Source organism: Neofelis nebulosa, chromosome 1, assembly GCF_028018385.1.
Source record: "Neofelis nebulosa isolate mNeoNeb1 chromosome 1, mNeoNeb1.pri, whole genome shotgun sequence".
NCBI classification, from domain to species: domain Eukaryota; kingdom Metazoa; phylum Chordata; class Mammalia; order Carnivora; family Felidae; genus Neofelis; species Neofelis nebulosa.
Genome location: NC_080782.1, coordinates 4,054,024 through 4,080,363, shown reverse-complemented (window position 1 = coordinate 4,080,363; position 26,340 = coordinate 4,054,024). Strand labels below are relative to the sequence as shown.

The 26,340-nt window shown below is 53.7% G+C and overlaps 1 protein-coding gene across 4 annotated transcripts in view; it reads right to left on the bottom strand.

Annotated features, from left to right (window-relative positions):
* Positions 1-1,834: 1,834 nt before the first annotated feature.
* Positions 1,835-26,340, bottom strand: part of ICE1 (interactor of little elongation complex ELL subunit 1) — a 57,939-nt gene continuing 33,433 nt past the window's right edge. Inside the window, exons 13-19 of one of the 4 annotated variants that reach the window (XM_058714880.1) lie at positions 19,313-24,076; positions 17,997-18,165; positions 15,235-15,395; positions 12,118-12,308; positions 9,748-9,854; positions 3,920-4,018; positions 2,559-2,888 (exon numbers count right to left, since the gene is read on the bottom strand). In XM_058714880.1, coding sequence (XP_058570863.1) covers positions 2,707-2,888; positions 3,920-4,018; positions 9,748-9,854; positions 12,118-12,308; positions 15,235-15,395; positions 17,997-18,165; positions 19,313-24,076 — 5,673 coding nt within the window. In that variant the 3' untranslated portion in view covers positions 2,559-2,706. Of the gene's footprint in view, positions 2,889-3,919; positions 4,019-8,259; positions 9,090-9,747; positions 9,855-12,117; positions 12,309-15,234; positions 15,396-17,996; positions 18,166-19,312; positions 24,077-26,340 lie in introns of those variants that run through there. The other 3 variants (XM_058714870.1, XM_058714951.1, XM_058714986.1) reach the window with 3 other exon arrangements.

The following is a 26,340-nucleotide window of genomic DNA, read 5'->3' as shown; positions in this document are numbered from 1 at the left end:
CTTAGCGTTAGGGGGCCCAGCCCAGAGTGCGTGGCCTGGCCTGCCCCTGGCTGTAATCCTAAACTGTGTGGGGCCCGGCTTGGGCTGCCCAGACCCTGTGTGGTTCCCGGGCACACAGGACCCCGCTCTAGCCTAACGCCCCATCCAACCCCAGGTTCAACTGCACATTCCCTTTGTTGTTTATTCGTTTCCCCTAAGTGATGAAACCTGCAACGGTGTTCTGCCTGGATGCCAGCATTCTCCACCAATGACACCTACCGAGGTCCAAAAGCCGTTCTGAAGCCTATGACCAGTCCATTTACCAGGCAGATTCTCCCACAAGCCTGTCCGCGGACCCACTCTTCTCTCTCCCTTAACGCCCTCTCCTTCGGGAAAGGATCAGGGAGTCCCCGCCACTTGCGGGGGGGCAAAATGCATCACCTCACCTGACCTCGCGGCTCCAGCACAGAGAGACGGCCACCTGCCTGCCTCCCTGCCTTCTTAGCCTTGGCCAGGAGACAGCCGCCCAGGGGCCACCCCACTGTCCCCGGCCCACACAGCCTCAAATGTCAGGAGGTACCGAAGCTGGCAAGTTCTCCTTCCCCGTGATCACACACACAGCTTCAAACAGCCTCCCTACACCGCCGACTCCCCAACTTCTGCCCGATCTCATCCACCCCCAGACTTCTGCCCGTAAAGGCTGCCCCCTCCACTGCCATGTCTCGTGGTCCCCACATCCCAGACGCACACCTAGGACTCGTGATTCCAACCACCGGCCTCTGCACCTGTCCTCAGTCCCGGTGCCCGACTCTTGACCCGGGGATCCCGATTCCGACCTGCCCCTCCCGCAATGCATAGTTCAGCAGTGACCTTACTTCCAAGGGGGACTTGAAACCATCCCACCCTTCGCCCCCTGCACTGCCGCCCCGTGCTCTCCCCCGACTTCCCGACAGGTCTCTGCTTCCCTCTTGCCCTCCTCCCATCATTTGCCACAGTGGAAGGTGACTTCGTGGGACACCTCGGTCAAACCTCCCTCTAAGCACAAACGCGCCCGGGGACCCCGGGTGCCGGCGACGGGCCCTTGCCTGTGTGACTGACTGAACAAACAGCACGCGCTCCCTTCCACAGCGTGTCCGGGCCACACCGGCCTCCTTCCTGCACGCAGCGGGTTCTTCCCTCTCAGAGCCAGCCGCCTGCCCGGGAGGGTCACTCGTCTCCTTTCAAGGCTCGCTCCCTCCGCCCAGCTCCTAGCCTGCCGGCCACGGCCTCAGAGGGACCTCTGCAGACAGAGTCTCCCCTGCTGTTCCGGCGCAAACCTCCACGTTGACCTCACTACACCTGCTCCAATTTCAGACGGCTGATTCACTGGGGGGCCGGGTTTTTCTCTCCCGGCAGCTCGCAGGTCTTTGAGAACACAGCCCAGGCTGTCCGCTCCCCAGCTCCTCCCAGGGAGGCCCCAGCACGGAGCCCACGCTCAGTAAATACTGGTAGAAAGAACAACCCGCCAACAAAAAGCTTCCAAAGGGCAGCGCAGTTATTCATAAACGTCAATTATGTTTGTTATAACTGTTTTAAAAACACGAGGCAGGAGTGACAAAAGAGTTGTCGGATGTGATTTTTTAAAGGGCAGCAATATTCGTAAGTAAACAGAGAGGGGCCATCAGCACGTGATTACGCGGGATCCAGTGACGCCAAGAGCATCTCGGAGAACACTCACGACCGGCTTGATAGCAGCACGTGGCGTATTTCTGTTTTGGAGCGGCCGTCTTCCCTTTGGTTAGAGTGGAGAATTTTCCATCTGTGGTGATAACACCCAGGGTCACCCTTTGCGGATCAGAACAACCACGCGCGTGGCTTACTTTTTATTTTTTATTATAAAAAACACATACAAGAGTTTTAAGAAATGATGAATATAAGACAAATCGGAACCACGGTGAGTTATTAAACCCATTTTCTATGTACAAATACTACAATTCCGAAAGTGGAATATCATCAAATGTGAAACACATTATAGCACTGTCCATATGTACACGGCACACACAGAGACCCACCCGCGCTGGCCTCTGAATCGTTTAGATACACCTCGCGGACACGACCCTGCAAGTGACCTTTGCTCGGAGGCGCTCCTGGTCCTCCTAGAGTGACAGGGTTTTAAGGAACTGCAGAGACAGGAAGAAGACGCGCTATGACGGGGCCCGAAGGCTCTCCCCGGGTTCCCTCTCACCCGTGGCGCCCCCACCTGGAGAAACAATGGAACAGTCCGTTTCCAGCTAAGACCGCGGAAGAGTCTTCTAGCTCCTTCTTGGCCGATTTATTTTTTCCTAGTCAACCATTCCAGCGCAAAGTCCAAAATTAGCTCAGGAACCAAATCAATGCTTTTATATTAAATTCATTATAAAATGCCACTCAATTTTAAAAAGCGACTAAAAGGACACTTTCTGCAGCAAAAAAGGGCTAAGTTCAAGTTTTTGTTGTTTGACCAAGACACAATAATACAACCCACATGTCATGGAATCACAACAGCCTTAAGTGAAATGTATGCGGTTTGGGGGAGGGCGGCCCAGCCCCTGCTGGCTCCGGTGTCCTCGCCACAGTGACGGGCGCGCCTGGACATCCTCTCCTCTGCGACGACGTTCCGAAGCCTCAGTCGGGACTCTGCGAGCTGACTCAACTGTCCGGACTCAGACACGCGAAGGCACTTCTCTAGACGCAGGGGCGCACGGCTTCTTAGCCCACCTCCTCGGCGCACAGGCAGCTGACTTCCTCCAGGCAGCTGAGCACCGCGGAGGGAACGCTGTGAGAGGTCTCTCTGCGCCAGGCTTCCAGGATGCGGGAGATCTCCGCTGGGTTGCTGGGACTCAGATCGCAAAGCGCGTACACAGCTGCTAGCTGTATGCCCCACGGTATATCTGCAAAGAATTTTCCTATCAGTTGCTACGCAAGAAAATGCCTGTTATTCAGAATCTGAATGCCGTAATCTGCGGAAACACTCTTCAAACCCAGGACACTTTCTGCCAGCAATGAAAAGTATCAGAGAAGAAACCCACAGTGAAAAAATTAATGAAGACCCATCCACACGTGGCAAGAAACACAACGGCAAGAGAGCCGTGTGCAGGCCGGCACCCAAGGCACGGCCTGGGTGTCCGAGCAGGAGGCTCCGGAAGGATCACGCTCCACATTTATGATGCGATGGAAGGTGGATCCCGGAGCACCCCTCAAGTAAATGATTCCATTACACAGCCACTGCAAGCGCTTATAAAAGGGCTACTCTGAAAACGAACACAGACACGAGAGGAGAAGAAAAGCCCTCCCCGGGCCGCACTGCCACCCCCACCCCCCCCATGTGCCTGAGAGAGGCAGAGGAAGGTAGGTTACAGCGAGGTCACAGACCACGTGTGCTAGGCTTCTTTCTCATTTAGCTTAAGTTTATTTACAAGTCCTTTAATGAAAATTTAATTTAGCTGAATTTCAGTTAAAACTACAATTCAAAGAACACAACATAAAACCCACATGTGCTCAAACGTCAGTTCTGAAACATAGCTTTAAAAATTACTCACCCCTCAAATAAACATTTTAAAAAGGCGGTGGGGGGGGTGGGGGGGGGTGGTGGCGCCTGGGTGACTCAGTCTGTTGTGTGTCTGACTCTTGATTTCGGCTCAGGTCACGGTCCCAGGATCTTGGGATCGAGCCCGGCGGCGGGCTCTGGGCTGTGCGTGGAACCTGTCCGGGATTCTCTCTCCCGCTCTCTGTGCCCCCCCTCCCCCTCACGCGCATGCCTTCTCTCGAAAATAGACACACATTTAAAAACATGAAAACCACGCATCTCCCCCAGCCGCACGGCAGCGAGAGGTGCTCAGAGCAGGGCGCGCAGGGGGAACTCACAAGAGGCTTAACGGGGCCGCGAGGGACTCAGAACAATCTCAGCGGACCCGGGTCCTACCTTCGTCCTGGGCATGCTGAATAAACATGCCAATGACGGAGCTGATGCTTTTCACAGCAGACGGGAACCCTTCCTTCAAGCCCAACTGGCCCAACCGACCTGGGGGGAAACAAACCGAAACGTAAACGGTCTTTGGTTACATGACAACTCTTCCCGGGAAGGTAAAATTCACGTTTTCTCTCTTCTGCCGTTCCGCACATTAAGGTGAAGGATCATCAAGCCGAAACGGCTCCCTGTCCCCACCCGAGAGCGGGCGGAACAGGAAAGCATCGGGACGCCTAAAGCACCCCTTGTCCCCCTGGGGGGCGGGGGCAACGGTGGCCAGGATGACTAACCGTCCCTTCTTCCGGTCACACGAGGGCGGCACGCACGTGCGGCTTTCTCCGCGGAGGGAGCCGAGAGGGAGCTCAGCGGAGCGCGTGGTCTCGGCAGGCTCCGCGCGACAGGGCTGACTTGTGCTGGGTCGGGAGGACCCAGGCGAGGCCGCGGCGCCGGCAGCCAGGTTCTGGACCAGCACCCTTCCGAGCGGCGCGGCCCTGGCCGCGCCGCAGCCCGGGGGTGGGGGTGGGGGGGGGTGGGCGGGGGTGGGCGCGGGCGTGGTTTGCACGGTCCCCAGGGTCCAAATGATTTTCACAGCGGAACAACGCGGATTAGGAGGCGACCTGCCTCCTTCCCGATGCTAAGACCCAGGCTCAACACCAGCGCAGATCGGACGACTGGGTCCGCGGCACCAGTCACGGCAGCGGCTGCAAGGGGGCCACTGCTGCCACCAGGAGCTCCCGGTGAAAACAGCTACTTTCACGGAACGATGCCCCCTCCGAAGCACCAACAGTTAGTCTTGCCGCGGCCAGCAGCCCGTAAGCTGCTGTGGGTGTGGGGGGCACACGGCACACCGGGGGCCTGGCCAGGCTCGGGCCGGGGGAAACGCACCGCGGGGGCTGCCTGAACCGGGAAGGAGGCGGTGCTCTTCCGAGACACGCCCACATTTCTCTGCCGAATGACTGACAACCTACAGCTATTCGGACCCAGACAGACCTGTTCTCAAAAACGAATAAAGCGAGGAAATTTATCACTGCTGTCAGTGATAAAATGTGCGCTCTTAAGCCAAATTAGAATTTTGGAAAAACTTCCACCAGCCATCCTGCGCCTGACAGCTTCGAAATTTAAAACTTCTCTGATGAGATCAGTGATGACATTAATGTCTGTTTTCTGGATGTTGTTGACGGCTGGAAGATCTGTGCAAATCAGTATTTTCCGAGGGAGCGAGCAGCGCGCCTTATAAAGTCGCCCTGGAGCCCTCAGGACCCGTGACCAGCGGGTGATGCGGCAGGAAGGCCCCCTGGTGACGGTTCAGACCCCACTCCATCCGTTTAGGGAGTCGGCACTTGTGAATTTTTACGTGGTGTCCCAGCATATCCACAATGATCTAAAAGGGCTATTAAAACACTCAGGAGCTCCGTACAAAGCTGGATTTTCTTTACACACTTCAACCAAAAAACCCACTGCAAGAGCCCGGTGCAGCGCGGACAGGCCCTCGGATCCTGGCAGAAAAGAGGATCTGCCCCAAGATAACCTTCTCCTCGAGGTCGGTTTTGTTTGGCAACCACTTTCCATGGAGAATGTCATTTATGTTAACACCGGTTTATCATCACTGGCTTTAAGTGCTAACGGAAGCTCTCCCCCAGTCAGTAGGACCTGCAGTGACAAGCCCTGGGGGTCCTCACGGGGGGGGGGGGGGGGGGGGGGTGGCGCACATCCCGCTGAAGGCGGAGGAAGCACGATGATGCCACGCGCCTAGCCCCGCCCACCTGGATCCCTCCTGTGTTCCGAGGTCGGTGGAGGTGGGCTTGCTTCGAGGTGGAACCCCGTTCCCTCCCTCCAGGCGCGGCCTCGTGGTCTCCGCCCCTCCTCTCTCACAGGAAGGGGATTCCGGACGAACTTGGGTGCCCTTTTATCCACGTCCTTTTCCTGAGTTTTTAGGACATCGCCCTGTAATCTCACTCTTCTGTGTCTGCGTTTTCTCAACTCTACACACACCCTCAGCTGTATCTATGTACGAACCCAGGCCACCAGCTTCGCTGCCATTTTGAACACGGAGAAACTGAGACCTAGGACACTGAAGTAACCTTCATCACTTAGCATTTCCTACAGGAACCAACTCAGTACTGGTTGCGTGCAGCCCAAATGCTGTCACAGACAGCTCGATAAATTCCTACTGATGGATGGATGCCTGGAAAATTTCGAATCCAGGATGAAACTATAGACATCTGGATAATTCCCGGGAAATCTCTCACCGAGGTTGAAAAGTAATGTACTTTACAGATCAGGAATTTCAATCAGTGATCACTCAATTATCTGCTTCCAATTAGATCAAACTGCTGTCTGCCCCCATCTGTCCTCTGAGACAATCTACTAGGGGTGCTCAACATATACGCGACAGCTGAGCAGGGGAAGGGCGTGTGCCAAACACAGACACCGGCTCACTCAGCCCGGGATGCGCATGTCTTCCCAGATAATATAATGGCCCCTTTTCTTTAAATTAAAAGTGCTTAATGAACTGGATTTTATAAGCTCTTTAAATTAATGGAACTTTCAAGGATCAAATGATCAGTAATCATGAGTCGGAGGTAGGTGGCTTGGGGGAAAGACCTTAATGCACAAGAACAAAGATGAGAGACAAATCTGCCCTACAGACGGGAGAAACGGTCCCCCCAGAAGGAACCTGAGTCCAGGGGATTCGGCCACGTGAAAACACAGGTAAGAAACACGGAGTTCACCTCGCTGTCAAAGGTAACAACCCCCAGCACTCAGGGAAGCATGAGGGAGGCAGCTGGGGGCCTGCGGGGAAGATGAGCGAGTAGCCCCCCAGGGTTCCCTCAAGTCTGCAGGTGCAGGCAGGCCACGGAAAACAGGAGTTGAGGCGACGTCAAAGGAAGGGTGAAAGAAAGGCCTGGCAAAAGGCTGGGTGGAAATGGACAAGCAGAGGCTACTTCAGCCTGGCCTGCAAACGCCTGATGTGGGCAGCGCTCCCCTGGCTTCTAGGCTAAATACCAGGTGGGCCCCGGAGGGTTCCTCAGCTCTTAGGGGCAAAGGTGGCGCTACACGGCTTTGCACTCGACCGAGTCCGGCAGCAGACAGACTTCTGTCTCCGCTCGGCCACCTTCAGCGCCGAGGGACCTCAGACGAGGGCTTGACCTTCCCTAGCCTCACCGCCGCCCTGAAATGAGCAGACTGAAGAGGTTCTACCACTTCTCCACATCCCCCTTGATCTAGAACAACCCAAACACTCCCCAAAAGGCTCTAATACGCTATCACTCGAGCACGTCACAAGAAACCCCACTTACTAATCATGTATGACCACCTGCGGACAGCACTGTTCATCCCCCCATCCAACGTTAGGTGACCCCGGGCTGTTCTGACAGAAAGCGTCGTGGCTTTCCCATGGAGTGAAAATTCATTTGGGATTTTGCCAATTTGGAAATAAAAATAAAGACGACTCCTCTATTCTTTGAATGATGAGTGTGTCACTATTAGGAAAATCACGGCTCGCCAGTTTGTGTGCCGAATTTTATAGCGTCAGCTTCAGAAACTGCAGGAAGGTTCTCTAATGGAGTTTCCTCTCGGAAACGGCTCAAACTCCAAATGGGACAGCTGTGCAGGGGGTCCGTGCACATCCGGCCCGGACACAACTTCTCAGAGCTCTGCAGCTCTAGAGAACAGGCCTCACCCGTCTCTGTCCCCACCCCCCGCCCCCATCGCCCAGCGCCATGGCTTCAGCGCCCACAGACGGCCAGAGCTGGCCAAGCTGAGCCGCCCTCTCTGGCACCGGCCTCTGCCCGCTGGCCCGCCCCACACCCGCCTCGGGCAGGGACGCTGCGGCGGCTACGCCGGGTGTCTGCAGACCCAAGGAGAATCCTCCAGGCCCGACCCTGCGCTTGTTTTCACCCTTAGCACAGCCCAGCTATCCATCCTCTGAATCACACTCATGTGTTTATATATTATCATCTCATCCCGTAACGCTGTTAAGTACGCGTCATCGTTTACTCCTAGCTTATGTAACTTCATTACATATGGCTGAATTATATAAGCGTACACATATTCTTTAAGAAGCTTCTCAGGGAATCTGGACGACCGGCCAAAGGTGGAAGGCACGGACTCCGGAGAGCCAGCCTCAGGGGCGAAGCACGTGTGGGGCCGACCCTCCACCACAGGCGCACGGGGACCGCACGGAAGCCAGCAGAAGCGCAGCCCTCCGCTCTCCCACGCCCGCTTCCTCTCCCGTCACAACCACAAGTGTGTAAATGGACAACCTCCTGCAACAACAGTGGCAAAAATCAGTGTTTTGTAAGCGTGACTTCAAAAAGTTTCGTGTTCGTTTCAAAATCCAAAAATACTTTATGGAGGTTGATCTATGTATTTATAGACTTAACATCTTTTCCTAATTTTTTCTTCAAGAAGGTTTCTCGGTTTAAAATAAGTCAGTTCAAACTATGAACATCTGTAAGAGAAGACGCTACCGAAAGGAGAATGTGCAGACACACACACGGCCGTCTGCCGTCCCCTGGCCCTCGTGTCCTTCCTGCTTCCTGCTGTCGCGGACCGTCCCGGGGGCCTGCAGGGAGGGGCTCTGCAGGGCCCGTGTGGCGGCAGCGCCCACGGAGCCGCTCGCCCCCTCCACCACCCACGCCTTATTCATCTCTACAGGTGGCTCCCTTCCTCCACGGTCGCGGGCGATCACTCCGGGCTCGCACGCTTCACTCCAAGTGTATTTTCTGTCCTTTCCAGTGAAATTAGAGTCTCCCTTGAAAGCAGGTTGCCGTCTTGAACCATTTTACACATTTTCTTAGCTCAAGGTTCTTAGGTTTGCACGTGAAGCAGATACAGAGCAGGAACCCTTCTTGCCGAGACGGTAACAAAAGCAGCCACGGACAGCTCTAAGTAGAAGACTTACTTAGACAAAGTAAATAATACTCTCAAACCTTCTTTTGAGCGGTACTGTCTTGAAGTTCTAAATAATTCAACTCTAGAGATACTTGAAAGTCGCAGGAAGTACCTTCAAGGATCTGAGGGGCTACAATGCAGGTTATCAGACGAACCTTGTTTGTTGTGTGTCGGGGGGCAATGCTACATGCTGCAGACAGAGAAGTCAGTTCCGAGTAAGGAGAGCCTTCTGAAAGGTAACAGATGTCATCACGTAAATCCCGCAGGGCTTAGAGAGCACCTCATCAGAGACGAGGCAAAGAGGAAAAAATGACTAACACTAAGAAATAAAAATCTGTGGGAGACAGGGAGGAGCAGAACCAAAAAGCCACTGAGGTCCTCCTTATCTGAGGCCTCATTTAAAATATGTTTAAACAACGATTTTCATTCCTACATATCAGCTTGGAGGAAAACAAAGTTGGTTCCCAGTCACGGCACCACAGGACGTGACCCTGCCGAGGCAAACAGGAAAGAACCCGGGTGCCTGGCGGGGAGGCAGCCGACTTTCAGGAACCAAATGAGACCAGAGTGTCCTTTAGAGCAACTCTGTGCCCCGGCTGGCGTAGGGCAGTGTGTGCCTGTGCGGCTACGAACAGTACGAACTGAGAAGCACACGTTCAATCATACACAAAATATACTGGCACGAAAACTTCATCTCTGGCAGAGTGGGATAAAACAAGAATTTGTAAGAGTAGGAGTAAGGAGAGTAAGTGAGAAAATATCTACCGTGATGGTGATAAAGTCACTCGTTATGGTCAAGTTTCCCCCAACGTATATTATTACACCTTTATTCCCCTACCAAGATACAATCAGTAACAAGAAAAGGCTTAATAAAACAGACAACTCACCAATCAGCCTCAGAATTGATGCTATAATAATGTCGGGAGTATATGCAATGTTTGCATGTCCTTTTCGGTATTTTATCCACTTATCCATGACGGGCCACAGCTCTTTACTACAAAACAGTAACAGCACACGTGCGTGTTTATGTACATGTGCAGGAAAAGAACGTATGTGTGTCACCGCTCAGATATCAACAACTTGAAACTGGCCCATAAAAGACAGACAATCAGTCAAGAAAAGGGACTTCTTAAAAAAAATTTCATTTGTTTATTTATAAAAACAGGCTCCATGCCCAACGTGGGGCTGGAACTCACAACCCTGAGATCATGAGGCACACACTCTACCAAGTGAGCCAGCCAGGCGCCCGAGAAGAGGGACTTCTGAAGATGTAACTTTTTAGCTTAAAATGAGAACAGTGACGGGAGGCTCACACACTCTCCAACTATTCGGGGCGTCTCTGCCCACACTGGCTTCAAAGAGGCTACAAATAGCTATGTTTGCATCTTGATTCTGTTTCCGCCCTTTTCACAAGGCTTTGAGTGGAGAAGCTGAACGAGGTCTCCAGGTCCCGGAACTGGCGGCGGTGGGGGTCCGGATTTTCACTGGGACCCTCCAGACGTGCGCGTGGCCTCTGTGTCCTAGAAGCCTAGCATGTCCTCGGAGGAGCACGGAGCTCAAGAAAACCACGCTTTCGAAACTTTCTACTGACTGAAACACTGCCAATCCTCTTTGCTTTCTCTCCTTCCAAAACCCGATTTCCTTCTTACATAGCATTTGTAGTATTCGAAAAGCTGAGTGACAACACACAGGAGAGTAATGTAACTTAAAAGTGCCCCAAATAGCACATTTGCAGAGAATGTTACTCCACTAATTCTGGATTTTTCTTTCCACATGCTTCTCCACGTGCATGTACGTAAAAACCTGGGGAGGGGGACCACAGCGCTTAGGGCTCTGGGACTGGAGTTGCTCAGGCAGAGACCCCGGCTTTCCACACCCTGTCCTCACGCCCAGCACGGGGCACTGGCCAAAGGACCTCTGGTGAGAACCACTTCCAGTGGTCTCATCGGTCACCCCGCCCACCGGGCTCCCACCAAGAGCCAGGGGATGAGGCCCACAGGAGGTCCGCGTGCCTTTCCTGACAGCACTGGGCAGACGGCTGTCACTTCCTTACTTGTCAGCAAAGGACTGTGAGATGCCGTCATGTCACTACCCGAGCACCCGCTTGTAGCTGTGTATTTTAATACAGCCGTACCTCGTTATACAGAAGTACCATCGTTCAATTTCCTACTGTTTCACATTTACGAGTATAATCTTTCCCTAGTGTTAAGGAGAAAAAAAGGAGGGTACACTTTCCCACAGAATACATTCAAGTATCTCCAGGATACGGACTATCAATCCTTTGTGAATCCTTTTTCGTGTCATAAACTCCTTTAAACCAGCCTTTCTGGGGCGCCTGGGTGGCTCAGTTGGTTGGAGTGTCCAATTCTTGATTTTGGCTCGGGTCATGATCTCACGGTTCGTGGGAACAAGCCCTGCATTGGGCTCTGCACTGACAGGGCAGAGTCTGCTTGGGGTTCTCCCCCTCCCTCGGGCCCTCCCCGCCCCCACACGACCCCCCTATGCACGCACACGCACACACGCACGCACACACACTCGCTCTCTCTCTCAAAAATAAATCACCTCAAATAAATAGATAAATTAATTAAATAAAATCAAAAGACCCCCCAAACCCTTAGCCTTTCTAAGTCAGGTCCCCAGACAATTACGATCTAATAAGAACAACTGTTTGAGCAGCTATTTTCTCCGTTCCCCCATCTCCCGGTCTCCCAAAGATGGCACGCTGCCAGTGCCAGAATTCTCCAGGCCCAGAGAAAGGCAGATTCGTTACATAAAACAGATGCCTGGGACTCCGTTCTCTCCTGAAAGGCCAGGTGAGGAGAGCCGCTAATCTGGGCTCTCACTCTGCCTGTTGGCGTGGGTTTTCCCAAGTATTTGAAAGTTAAGATGCGATCGTCACACTTCATCCTACGCTACTGGCTGAGCACTTCCCTCAGTGGACACTGCTCCGCATGCCGGCTTATGCCAGTGAGCCCACACCCCTCCTCCAGGAGACTCCTTTCCCCTTGGGACAGAGGTGGTAATAAAACAATCTACGGGAAGAAGTCACAGGCACCACAAAAAAACAAAGCAGAGATGTGACGATAACACGAGTCCTTCAAGGGTAGTTTTGCCAACTCTTACCCAAATCAAGATGTCATTTGTACATGTTTCCTCTACCTTCAACAGCAAAATCTGCTCCAACCAAATTCAGCAACCATTCAACAGACTACCTTCCAATCCAACACCCCAGCTCTGAGTCAGTGAAACGGCCGTACCTTATAATGTTATCATGTGTCCAAATCCATTTCTGGTGGCAGCACAGCAGGTCAATGGCAAATATGTACTCCCAAGTGTTATCACTCAAATCCTCACCAAATTTTTCACTGGACTGGAATTCTGTTTTTGGACACAGCTGTATGGTCAAAAGCAGCTTAGAAACCATGAAACCCACATCCACAGGAGCATTCTAGCAAACGAAAAAGGAAAAAAACAAAATACAATTTAGACTTCAAATACAGCACCTTTCATTTGTAATCTTGAGTGTAACAAGCATCCCATGAATAATCATTTAATTTTAAGACACCTTTTGAAAGCTGTATTTGAATAAGGAACTACGTTTATCTTAGTCATAATACTTGTCCTAAGCTGATTATAAACCGGTGGTGGGTAGGCCACAAAAAAAGCTCCAGGCGGGATGCAGAATCCAGTTAGGTAGAAAACAGAGCAGCTGCAATCCAGATAGAAATGCAAATTGTCATTACCTCAAAGCAAACAATTAAAAAGTTATAATAAAAAAATTTTTTTAACTTCAAAAAAGTCCTTTAAGTTCTAACATCTTCCTGACCCTAGATATTCAGTCTTGTTACAGACATTGATAAAATTTAGTCACCCAGTACTGGACTCCTTGGCCTGGCTTCATTCACACCTGCGCACATTTGTTGATATTTACCCACGTCCTTGTACCTATTGGCGGTCTGAACGCTCCTTGCTGCTGAACAGTTCTCCATTACATGAAGGACCGGTGTGCTTATCCACTCACCTACTGACAGGCTTCTGGGCTATTCCGGCCTCAGGTGATGCGTGAGAATGCTGCTGTGAACACACACGTCTTCGTGTGGACGTTAATTCGACTTCTTGGATAAATACCTAACAGTGGACTTACAACTTTTTCTTTCTCGTCCTATTTTCTATTGGGTTTTGTTATCAACGGTAAATAGGAAGCTTTCGATCTTTTCTTATACTTGCAAAAGACTAGAATAACTTAGTTCTTTATAAGGTGAAGCAAAATTCAGGTGGAGCCTATACGTGCGTTTTATGTTTTACATCAACTTTTCCACCTCTTCTATAAACGTTAGCTGACAACACTGTTTCTTCAAGTGTTCTGCCCCAAAACCAAATCTGATACTGTTTACTTTGTTAGAAACCGTCCTTGGCTTCCAAATCTGCCGCCATAGTTGTGGCTAGTGGTCTTCTCGCACTCTTTATCCTACGACCGTAGTTCTATTTTCTTTCTCGTTTTGAAATCTTCAATATTTTCCCTTTTCTCTTTTTTCATTAGTCCGACCTGAGAGCTATCTGTTTTGTTACTATTTTTTAAAGGCAATGTGTTTTTCTTCTATGTGTTTTCTTTTTGTTCACTGCTTCATACCTTTTAAGCTATATTCTTTTTTTTTTTCAGATTGCTTCTCAGATTTTTAATTTTTAAAATAATTATCAGCCACTTTATCAGTTTAATAATGAAAACACTCAAACTATGTTAGTGAGTGTAAGCTTTCCCAAAACTAGAGATCCTTGGTATGAAGGGTTTTCCTTTTCAATGATTTGCGAAACACTGACTTTACTTTTGAGTTCCTTATTCCCCAACTGTCCAGGATCACATATGCCAACTTTCAAGATGAGCGGGGGAGGGCACAGAGAAGGAGACGCAGAATCGGAAGCAGGCTCCAGGCTCCGAGCTGGCAGCACAGAGCCCGACGCGAGGCTGGAACTCACAGACCGCGAGATCATGACCTGAGCCGAAGTCAGATGCTTAACCTACGGAGCCAGCCAGGTGCCCTGGGAATCTTCACTTTTTAAGAATTAAGGTTTTCACGTAACCAAATTCCTGATGGGTCTGCACATGTGCTATAGGCAAACAGAAAAATTAATATTCTTCATTCAAGTTTACTTTACATATTAATGAATTCCAGTGCGTCTACTGCTTTTTGTCTCTCTGAGAGAGAAAATCTGCAAGTCTTGTACTATAATGGCATCCTTCCCCCAAGTATTACTCGTTTTTGTATACCTTGGACTTGATATTTTTATTTGATATATGGCAAACACATTTCTTAAAATTCTGCTTTTTTCATAAAGAATGTCTTTTATCATCAAATCACCCGTATCTGGTTTCATCCTGAACAGGCCAGAGGAGCAGGCTCCAGTGCACAAGCAGGGGGACCAGGCAGGGGCACGTGGCCCCGCAGGGGACCTGGGGGTGGAGGTGTGATGGTGGCCATCGCGGTCAATGGCTGGAGACGGAAGGGCCCTTCTGACTGAGTGACTGATGGGAATCTGATGATGCCTCCCAGGACTACACTCTGCTTTGTCTAGACAAGATGCCAAACAGATGATAACAGACTTGCTTTTAAATATTTCCTTAACTTGTATCCACCAGTAGCCCTTTCCTGTACTTTTCATAAGAAAATAGAAGTCTAACGAATATTAATATCAAAAAGTACCAAAAAGGAAAGCAAAACGGCATATAAAATTCGACTACGTGCATGGGCCAGGATAATATTAAGAGGATATTAATACACAGTCATTTAAAAACAAACCAAAGTCAACCCCTCACTGAATTCGACATCTCTTCGAGTTTCCCACTGGCAATTCAACATCCAGAGATTCTCATTCGATAGAAGCTACACACAAAGGAATGCCAATCTAGATGCCATATTAGCACTCAGTTACCAAATAAACACATAGGGACAAAGTACTGAAATAAAGAGAAATCCCATCGACCAAAAAGAAAAAGAGAGTACAGATTGAAAAAAATCAAAATGAGCACTTGAAATTTTTCACCTCACCATTTTTTTTTGCCTCTCCAAGTGCCTACTGCAGACAGCCCCTCTGAGCCCTGCACACATACACGTGGACTTCACCAGCCGTAAACCAGTGGACAGAAGAAACTTTTGTTAAATTAACACAACACGTAAGTCTACACTTCTTCCCAAGCTGGCCCGTGCACATTTCCCGAACTAAATGCATAAGCTTGGGCTAAAATGGTTTTTTAAAGGATCTCATACAAAGAGGAATGTCTCTGAAATGCTGGTGAACGAGTACGACCCGAGTGAGTACATTCACGTAAGATCTACGAGACGAGCACGGTTATGAGAATAAGTAAAAGCCAGCCTCACCTTTTCCCAGTTGAGGAATGCTCTCAGACAGTTCCGAACCTCTCCTTTCGCACGCTGCCTGGCAACCAGCTGCATTGCTTTATTAATCACCGACTGGGAAATAAATATATCATGCCACATGTTTGCAATGAACAAAGTCAATTTTTCTGATTCCGGAAAATCTATGAGAAAGACAGACAGACGATAAACCTTTACATCTGATCAAATGAATAAATTACAAGCTAAGAACCAATTTTAATAATTGTGCTTGTGCCTCGCAAGGCCTGCGTACAGTGAAGGGAGGGAGCCCGAAGAGGCCCCGGCCGCAGTTATTTCAAAATCTCCTTCCTTCTCCCGCAAACCCTTCGCTCTGGTAAACCTTCCTTAATTACATCTGAACCATGACAGCTCAGATACGCCACTGAACCATGAAAAGAGCCACGGAATCCAAAACACGAAGCCAAGGCAAACCGCTCTCTCCAGATTCTCCAACCCTAGAACCTTCCCGTTTCTTAAGTGTCATTTCAGGCCAGTTTTTATGCATCTGTAAGACAGAACTCACCGGTACAACACTTTTATAAAAGGCTTTCGACTTGGAGAGATGTTTTTATACACTGCGGAGGACGACCTTCTATCGTGAATGCTCTTGCCCACGTCTGGCTTTGTTTAATCAACCTAAGCCACGTACAGCTCACACACAACAAAATGCACCCTTTTCAAGCAGACGGTTTGGTGAATGAATGGATCTGTGTGGCCCCCACCGCATCAATTTAAGAACATTTCCGTCACCCCAAATTCCCATGGTCTGACCCTTTCCAGTGTGTCACTTAGTCCCAGATACAGACAACTCTGATCCGCTTACTGCCACTTTCAATGAGTTGCTTTTTCTCAAATACGTACGAACGGGTTCGGACAGCACGCACTCCTTTCCGTCCGGCTCCCTGACTCCACAGAATGTTTCTGCGGTTCACCCGTGTTGCCACGCACATCAGTGGTCCCTCGCTTTGCGTGGCCAAACAGTGGTCAACTGCTTGATATAGCACACTCGTTCCTTCACCTGCTGAGGGATGTGGGCTTCCAGCCACAGGCCCCTGCAGATAGAGATGCTACGAACAACCGCGAGCCGGTCCAGTGAGCGTATGTCTCTACTTCTGTTAGGGAAGGACCTACGAGTGGGATTCCTGGGTCATTTGGTAAGTGAGTATTTGAATTCTGTAAGAAACTGCCAGTGTTTTGCGACATGGCTGAGCCAGCCAACACAGACTTTTACCCTGTTTGGCAGGAAGCGCATCTCTCCCGTTTCCTGTTGTATCTCACCTAACGCTGCAACGTGTTGAAAGAGCAGACGACCAAAGCATAAACTCCCTGCACTCTCTTGATCTGTTCTTCCTGAAATCTTGGGTCCTGCCCCAGGACCTCTGCACATCCGCTTCCTCTGCCTGGCGTTCTCTCCCTCGCTTTTCTTGGATACACTGCCTGGCATCTTGCCACCTCAAGCTCAAAGGTCACTCTGACAAGGAGAGCTTCTCTGACCCCACAGACACTCACAAATCCTCCCTCCACAGCACTATTCGTTCACTCATTCAACAGATACTCCGTGACCGTGGACAGCGCATTGTTCTGGGGTCGGAATAAGTGGGGACAAGACGAAGTTCCTCCTTTACGGAGCATGCAATCTAGTGGAGGAGAAAGACAAACACATTCGGACACGATGGAAGCGGGGGTGAGGGCCATGAAGAAAACGCCAGGAGAAAGACCGCAGGAGTCCGTGTGGGAGGTACCACGTGAGCCCCAAGAAAGCTAAAGTGAAAGCTTCCCAGGGGAGAAACCTGTGCCCACGAGCCTGAGGGGAGCGGGCTGAACCCCGGAGGGGGCTCAGCAGAGCGCACGCAGCTCGCCTCTCTCCTGCCCACCACTGACGATGCCCTACGCGAGCCGGGGTCACGTTGGCTTGTGCGCATCTGGGTCGGGCTGTGGCCACCACCCAAGCCCGAGGCCTGGCACGCACCCCGTTACCACTGCTGAGGAAAGCAGGGCCTGAGAGAGTAAACAAGGCGAGGGAGAGGGCGACACACAGCAGTCTCACTCGCAGCCCTGCAGGCAGCGGACATGTCCCGTCACCCGATGCACACGCCCCCCCCCCCCCCGCCCCCCCGGAAGATTAAAAGATTAAAGGTTAAAAATCCTCATGATCCAGGTCAGACTTTCTGGGCTGCAGTCAAATCACATTTATGCACCGTGTCACCGTTCACAGACATTGCCACCGATGACGTGTGATCAGGAAGGAGGCTCCTGTGCTGACCCGTCCGTGGGGACGGAGGGAGCGGAGGGGCGACGGGGCCCAGGGGAGCCCTCCTAGGGTTCCACGTCTCTGGTCCTCGTCTTGTGGGCTTTACGGCTCCGTTTCAGACGCCGCCTCTTCCAGCCAGCGACACGGCAGCACGCTTTGACACCCACCTTACAAAACCATCCTCCCGTCTCGTGTGGCCCACACCTGACTCTTGAGTGGCTACACTAAGAACAGACAGACACACGTCGTGACGACACTCTATGCACAAGCGGGAACGCAGGTGCTGCTACGAGCAGGTCAGCCACGGAAACTGCCCCCCCGGGCAACGAGGCACGGCTTCACCCGGCCAAGGCTCTTCACGGCCTCGGGGAAACGCACCAACGTCCTGCGTATTTGCAAAGATACACAGCGATCCCTCGGCTGCAAGTACAGACTAAGTGTCGCGGGGAAAGTACACAGATGTCAACACAAAACGACCACCGTGTGAACGCACCTTCCTTCAGTAGGCTGTAGCAAAACAGGCGGGCTCGCTCCAAGTCTCCCAGTTGCCGGCATATGCCCACGTACACCCTGCAGAGGGCGTGGATGTAACTGCGCTCCAGGGAGATCTTCTGAATCTTCAGTTCTGAGAGGATGGAGTGAAGCAAGCACTCTGCTAGATGCTGGGTCGAAACACAAAGAGAAAACACAACGTGTGCCGACATTTCATCTGCTTGCTAAACAACGGCTGCCACTTACAAATGAAGTCTGTCTGTCGGGACCACACAACGTGCCCCGGAGCAGCAAGCAGAGGAGAGCGGTGACCGCGGAGGACAACCCGCCTCGCTCGGCCCAGTGAGCCACGCGGCGCGGGGGTCAGGGGCCGCGGCCGTGGGCTGCCTGCAGGTGCCACAGGCCGCGCCCGAGCACGCCTGGGCCCCTGAAGCCGCCACCTCCCCACCAAAGTCCGCTTCCTTGCTTTTCTCCGAAGTAACTCTCTGATCTACTCCAGTTCCTGTTTTCTGAACTCCTTTAGATCTCAAAAACACCGGGCAACGTTTGTCTCACTTTGGAAGAAGGGCGTCGAACAATTTGACCCATTTGTTCGTTTCAAACGAACCTCCCCAAGTCACTCGCGCTGCTGTCGCGCTTTCTGAAAGTACGCGACCCAGGAAAACGACGCGCGTGCTTCTACCACTCCACTGCGAAGGGGTGCGGGTAAGCAACACGGCAGGGGCACCGGAAGGAATCCGCACAAGGCGTCGACACGGGCACGCAGAAGACACAGCCCTGCGAAGGCCCCACTAAACCACCTGTCGGTCTACACGATGCTCCCATTTCTGTTCTCCCATCTGGAAGCCAGCACGTGGTCGGGCTTCGTGCGTGACGTACGTCAAGGGAGGGACGGGAAACCCCGCGCTATCTTTGTGAAAGACGCTCACTCTCGGGTGTGTATATGGTGCAACTCATGGAAAAGAAAGGCTCCACCACAGGAGACAAATCTGCTGCTTTGACACAAATCATTTTGAGCCTTTCAACAGCCCAGAATCGATGGAAAACGTGCAACTGTGGTCCTGACAGACACATTTTTCCTTCCAAATTATCAGGTATTTGATAAATACAAATGATCAAATCTCCACTGCCTTATCACATCCCGCGTGTATAAAATGCTGACTAGAAACCAAGTACGGGTCACAATGTGGACACGGGTAACTGTCCACCTCTGGAATAAAAGTCCTGTTCAGGGCCATCTACCACCGGGCTGCGAGCAGACAGCCTGCCTCCGAGCACATGCAGTTCCTAACGCTCGTACAGAAAAGTTCCACGTACCTTTTTGGTTGTGCTGAATTCGTGAACAACTTCCTTCTCTTGATCTCTCATTACGGGCTTTTTGGAGATATTTCCCACATACACGTGACTCCGAATGACAGGCAGGAGATCAAAAGACGACTCTGCAATCTTCTTCAGCGCGTCAGCTATGGCTTTGTCGTGGGACTCTACAGTTTCTTTCGGGTTTGGAGGCAACTGTGAGGCTGTACTGACAGTCGGAAGAGCACTTCTCTCCTCCTCTGTCGTCACGCCTTCAGCCTGAGGGAGGCTCCTCCGGAGGGTCTTGTGGACTCCTTCTGCGGCGGTGCTCCCGGGTTCTGGTTCTGGGGACCCGCTGTCCAGCCGCAGTCTCTTAGCGCTCCTCAGCGTAGATGCAGACAACGTCCTTTTCCCACCTGAGTCCTGGTGAGTCCCCGTATCTTTGGACTTATCCTGACTGCAGTCACTCCCAGAGCTGCCCCCCGTTTTCACAAAGGCGGTTGACGTTGACGTGATTGCTTTGAATCCTGTGATGGCGCCGACGGGCCCTGCTAAGTTCTTACAGTCAGCAGGTGGGCCCCGGGCGAGCTGAATGTTCCCTTTGAGGATGTTGAGGGTGCGGGCCCTGGCAGACAACTCCGGGTACATGCTGTCAAGGATTTTGACGGAATTCTCCTGGGGTCCGGCCACAGCCGCATGGGCGGAAGCAAAGGGGGGGAGGCGGCCCGGCACAGGGAGGGCATGCTTTGGCGTCGCAGCACAGAACTGCAGGGGAGACGACAGGATCCTCTCGCCGGCTGCTGCGGTGGATGGGGACGGGGACGTGCGCGGGGGCGAGGGGCATCCGGGCTCTTCCGGCAAAGGAGACATCGCAGGAGGCACCGGGATTTCACACAAGGGAGAAATGGGGCCGATGGGAGAGGCGGGGGAGGAGGGAGTGGAAGCGGCTATCAGAGGAGACACCGGCCGGGAAGTCCGGGGAGGGGTGGCAACCAAAGGAGCAAGCAAGGGTGGCAGAGGGGGTCCCACCTCCTGCCGTATTTTACTCAGGGTGTCAGAACAGTCCGTGGGGGTCGACGTGTCCGCATTGGCTAGGATGGTCTGAGTTTGATTTCTCTGGGTTTTTGCGTTCTCTCTTTCCCCTAAAAATGACTGGGAGCCTTCACTCTGATTAGCTTCAACTCTGCTTGACGCTGAGGTCTTTGCTGGCTTGTTTGACTGATCTTTGTTGGTCACCTTGGATCGATTCTTATTCTTGCCAAACGGCTCTAGTTTTGAGTTAAAATACGTGTGATCAGACGCAACCACCTGAGACTCGAAGTTCTGGTCGTAGATTTCGGAGCTAAGCCTCACACTAGGTTTGACCGGCCTGTTGCGCAAGCGACTTTTATCGAAGTTGGTGCTCTGACTACTGCTGGAGATTTCTTCCTGGGCACCCGGGAGGCTGCCGCCCCGGGGCTCCGGAAACGCAAGGCCAGGGTGACCGGTCTCTGGAGACTTGTCCACAGCAGTGACGGAGATGAAACCGGCTCCCGGGCCTCCCGGCTCCGGGGAGACAGCGATGTCCTCCGGAGTGTCGCACAGTATAACCTGGTCCACGTTGGGCATGAGAGCCACCCCGTTGATGATGGTCCAGTGGTCCCCTTTTTCAATGACTAGATTCTGATCCTTATTGATCAGCACATTGATGACTTCGGAGGTCACCGTAGAGATCTGGCACTGGAATGTCGTTTCTGCCTCCCCTTCGGCACCGCGCTCCGCCGTCTGCCCCGCTCCCGAGTCGGCGTGCAGGGCTGAGGGCTCCGCCGCTTCTGACAGGCCCTCCTCCCCACCGCGGTTCGGGCTGGTGACGTGGGAAGCGGCCTCGGGTCCGCCGGGGGCGCTTCCGTTCCCCGCGGGACCGCTGCCGGGAGAGCCGCCCTCGCCGGCCAGGCCGGGTGCTGGAGGGGGCGTACCCGTGGGCAGTGGCGAGGGGTCCCCCGCTTCCCGAGGTGGGCCGTGCTCTCGGACGGGCCCGGCGGTCACGGCGTCGTGCACGTTGAACAGCACGAAATCGGCAGCATCCTCTCCGGCGGGGCCCTCGCAGCTGGCCTGAAGCTCCTGTCCGATCTTGGTGAGGACCTCTGACAGCGTTTCCAGAGAGCGCCGAGAGAGCCGCCGCGTGCCCCGCAGGGGCCCGTCCTCCTCCTCGGACTCGAGCCACTCTTCCGGGGTTTCGAGCGCTTCTTCTTCACACAGCTGCTTCCTGTACTTTTCTCCTGATGGCTCACCTGGCTTTAACTCTTTGCTCATGTCCTTACTCAGGGTTCCTTTGCTAGAACATTCTGAAACAGAGTCCCCGGAACTATAATCTCTCAACTGACAACTTTCGAGAAACATGACGACCTCGGACGTAGAAAGTCCGTCTATCTCCGACAGAGTACTGATGTTGAAGTCCTGCAGGGCCGAGGTCAGACACCCCACCTCCACGGAGGGCTTGCTCTCGGCCGCGCCGGCCCCCAGGGCTCCCCCACCTTCCCCGGAGGCGCTGGCGGCCCCGTGCTGGGCGGCCCCCGTCACGGCCTCGGGCTCGCTCTCGCCCTCGCTGCAGCTGGGCGCCTCGCTCTCTTCCACCTCCGTGTCGCCGCCTCCCGCCTCCCGGATGCCCGTGTAACAACACGGGGCCGCGGCCAGGGCACCCGGAGGGACGCCGCGCGTCTCTTCATCTTTTCCGAGACCCGCCGACGGGAGCGCCGTCCCGGAGGTGCCTGGGTCTCCGGGAGAAGTGCCGCCCGGGGTCGGCGACGGCAGCTCCAGAGACCCCCTCAGGCTCTGCCGCCCGCCAGGAGGGTCCTCGGGCACGGCCAGGGCCCCCCCGCCAGATCTGCCCGAGCCCCCACACGGTGCTCCTGCACCAGGAAAGCTTCTCGACACGGGTGCCGGCGTGGCCGGAAGGCGTCCATCCACAGGCAGCCCGGACGAGTCCAGATTCGGGGCACGGAGGAGCAGACCTTGCTCCTGCACTGCTTCCGGTGCCGAGGCTCCCGTCAGGACATCCTGGTTCGGGACTGGGATCTTTTCACAAGAGAAAGACAGTTTGCTACCTGTGGAACAGTGAGGATTTTCTACAGGTAAAGAACCGCTGGGAAAATTGAAATCTAATTTTCTCCTTGAGGCAGAAACTTGTGGCGAGGTCCCCCCCGTAGCAGCCGCCCCCGGCATATTCCAGGCCGGGTCCTCTCTCTCTCCACCACGTCCCGCTCCAGACGCCGTCACGAAGGCAGGCTCAGTCCTCTGCGGCCCCCAGTGCTCTGACCTAGCCCCGTGTGCCGTTTCGGGTCTGGCCTGCTTGGTGATCACCGAAACTTGGTTAGGCAACAGTGACGGAGCGGCCCTGAGCCCCGCGGGGTTATTTCCTCTGGCAAGTTCAGGCCTGGACGCGGTTCCCCTGTTTTCTAAGGCTGGCACTGCCTTTTGTAACTGACGGTCAGTCTTGTGTTCGTGTTCTGATTTAGCTCTCAGCCTTTCCTCGCTACCTCTCCTTAACAGGTCACTCTGGTGCCAGGAAGGGCTTTTCCCGAAGCCAAACCCACTCTTGGTCAAGCCGCACTGAGACTCTACCAACGGCGTGGAATCCGCCCTGGTCAGGGAGGGCTCAGTTCTCGGACCCTGACTTCGACACTGTGCCTCTTTCGCAGCGTTTACAAACACTGACTGCAGAAGTGAACAGACTCTGGGCATGCCTTTCCCAACGTCTGTGCCCTCGACCTCACTGCTACTTAGGTTACTAAAATGTGATGGTCCCAACTCGGGGCTCAAAGCATACAAGCTGTTTTCCAGATGGTTCTCTCCGGCAGGACACTCTGGGGGCTCGGGCTGCAGGTCCAGCAAGGTGAAGGCCTCAGCTCGTAGCTTCTGTTCTGAGCGCTGCAGCTCGGTGGGGGCGGAGTCAGGAGGAAGGTGTGCATCAGAGGAAGGCTGGGAGTCACTGCACACGGACGATGCCCCCGAGGTAGGAGAGGAAGAAAGCCTGGCGTCAACACCGAGCCCCGTGGTGCCCACTGTGTGACCTGCGTCGTCTGCTGGTTCAGGCGAGGCTCCTAAAATGTACCTCCGAACATCTCTGTCTTTTCCCAATACTCTACACATTCCCTGAAAGTGGTCAGAAATGGATACATGATCCGATTCAAAAGGGATTTCGTTTGTCAGTGTCCACGTAGTAAACTGTGGTTTGGGCGATTCTATCATTTCAGACAGCAGGGTCTTTCCTTCAGATTCCACGAGGTCACTGAACGGTCTGCTGCCGAGGGGAGGGTGATGCACATCAGCCCTCCAGAGGGCCGCCGCCCCGTCCTGGGCCTGGCGGCCAGACGTCCCCCCACACATGCTTCCTACCGTGTCATCGAGCGTGTTCTCCGTCTGCACCGACTTGTCCACCTCGCGACCCTCTCTCAGTCTCTGTGCCTCATCTAAAATGCCTCTTTCCCTGTCACTCGTGGCTTCCGAGGACACTGCCCAGGGTTGCTCGCGAGCTAAAGCGCGTGTGGCTGAAGGCTCTCTCAGGGCCGCTGTGACTGTCCCGAACCCAACCGCTGTCACTCCGTTTACTTCCAGTGCAGTCAGAGTTCTGGAGGCTTCATGCGATGTGAGCTTTTCCTCCTGCGTATCCCTCCTTCCATCACTTCTTCTGGATGAGCCAAAGTAATGCGATTCAGACGTCTCATCTTCTGAAACAGACGCGGCAGAATTTCTAGGTTGGGACGACTCATCGTCACTGGAATCCGTATACTCTCCGAAGTAGGATTCCTGAAAAACGAAGGAGTTGTTCCCGTTAGTTAAGACTAACTGAACCGAGTGAACACAATTTACCAATTGCATGCATCACAGAACACACTCCTGCTTCCTGAAGAACCCGTAACACCCATCTGCAGAAGGAGCATCTCCTCGTGTGCAGCCCACAGGCGACGGGCGAGTGGCAGCAGGAGCACAGACAGCACTGCCTCGCCTCCACCCTGACCCTGTCCCAGAGCCCCACCCCCACCGCCGGCTCCTCCCACAACTCACAGCCCCACGTGGCCTGCGGTCTGTTCTCCTAAGGCGGGAACAGTCCCTCTCTCCAGCTCTTCCCCTCCGTTTCCTGGCACAACGGTGTCCAACTCGGGACGCACTGCCCTCTAGTCCCCGGCCTCCGGGTCACTCTGGCCCAGGCGCCCAGCTCCGGCCCAGCGCCACCAGTGTGGGCGGTGCACCTGGCCCCCGCTCTGGTGATGCCACGTAGACCTCTCGTGCCAACAGCCCCTCCCACCAAGCTGCACCCGGGGTGCCACTAACAAGCGGACGGGCTCCACTCTTTCAACGGTGCGCACACAACACTGCTCCTTCCCACACAACCCGCTCTCCGCCTCCGTTCCAGAAGCCCTCCACCACCCCTGGGCAGCCCCGCGGCCCGGGTGAACCGGCCCCCATCACACAGCACCTCCAGGAGAGCTACCTCCTCAACCGCGGGGCCTCATTCCACAAGGGAGACTACGGACCGGCGAAGAACAGCACGGACGTACGCTTGCCCCACTAAGCCAATCCTTTCCTCCCCCGAAATCTTAGGCACTTTTATCTGGTTCTCTTCCTGTCCTGCCACTCGTCCTCAACCTCCTCTCCTCTTCGATGTGGTCACCTTCAGGCAGATGCGCTCCTGGGACCCCAGCCTCTGCTGCTACCCACCCACACCGAACAACCTCCCAGTCCCACGGCTTCTGTGACACCCCGAGGCTGGGGAGCCCCGACGTCTGGGCCCGCTGCAGCCTCCTCCCGGGCCCCACGCCCGTGGGCCTAACGTCGCAACGCATGTGTCGCCTGGAAACCCACGCACACCTCTATCCGCACCTGACACCGTGCCTTCCCACCCACGCAGGGTTTCTTCCTTCCTCTCCTTTCCAGCATCGCTGACTCCTGAGCCTCCCTTTCCACCACGTGGAAAACCTCGCCAGAGGCCGCTCGTTCACCTCCTACCATTACTCAAGCCACCCCACCTTGAACCCCAGTGCCGCTGCAGGGATATGACCTGTGGAGAAGGTCGGCAACGGCTGAGTCAGTCAGTGACGTCCCCGTCCACGCTCCCACCTCCCTCCGGACTCTCCCCACTGCCTACACTCTGCCACACAGCGGCTAAGTGGAACCTTCCAACTGAAAACCTACCAGCAGATCCGCCTCCCGGGATCCACCGCTTCCCAATGCCCCCACGATCAACTGGAAAGTCCCGAGGCCCCAGACGGCCCTTGCACGCCTGGTGGACGTGAACATCCTCTGGCACGGGATCACCTTCAGTCCCACAGGTGTGTAAAGAGCTCCAGCACCGGACACACCCTGCCCTCTTGAACACTCAGCGGGCTCCTGTCCTCCCAGAGCTTCTCTGCCCGCCCTGGCCTCCCTGAAGGCCGAGCCTCCGGCCTGGGTCCACTCCAGCTCCACGGTGTCCCTCACGGCCGTGCAATCGCCTGCGCCCTTCCCCACCCCACTGCCAGGCGCGACCCCGCCGAGTGGTAACCACGTCACCTCGCGTACCCAGTGCCGAGCACGGCCTCCGGAACAGAACGGACACGCGCTGCTTCCCAAATGAAGGGAGCGACTCAGAGGAGCAATGCTTTTACCTGGTCCTTAAGCCAAAAAGCATACAAGTCTGCTTTATCGAGACTGGCTTCCTAAGAAATTACAACAAACCATCATGCAAACACACAAAAAGATGACGAATTCATCAAGCGAAGGTGGGGAACTGGGCAAACGCGGGTTAACGGGCATGTGTGCTACAAACAGGGATGCCCCATCTCTGAAAACAACTCCGTGCCTACACACATTGTTTGTAGGGACTCAGGATTTGGTTGTGAATAAAGACAAACAGAACACGACCCTAACACAAGCCACCAGTGTCACGGCAGCCACGCTGGTCCCAAGAACACGGGCACGCCTTACGCAGTTCTCACTTCGTCCCCAATAAAATCTGGCCCGAGTATCACCGAGCACCTCCCACCGAGCATGGCTAAGTGCCAGGATGGGCAACGTGCCCACTGGATAACTCA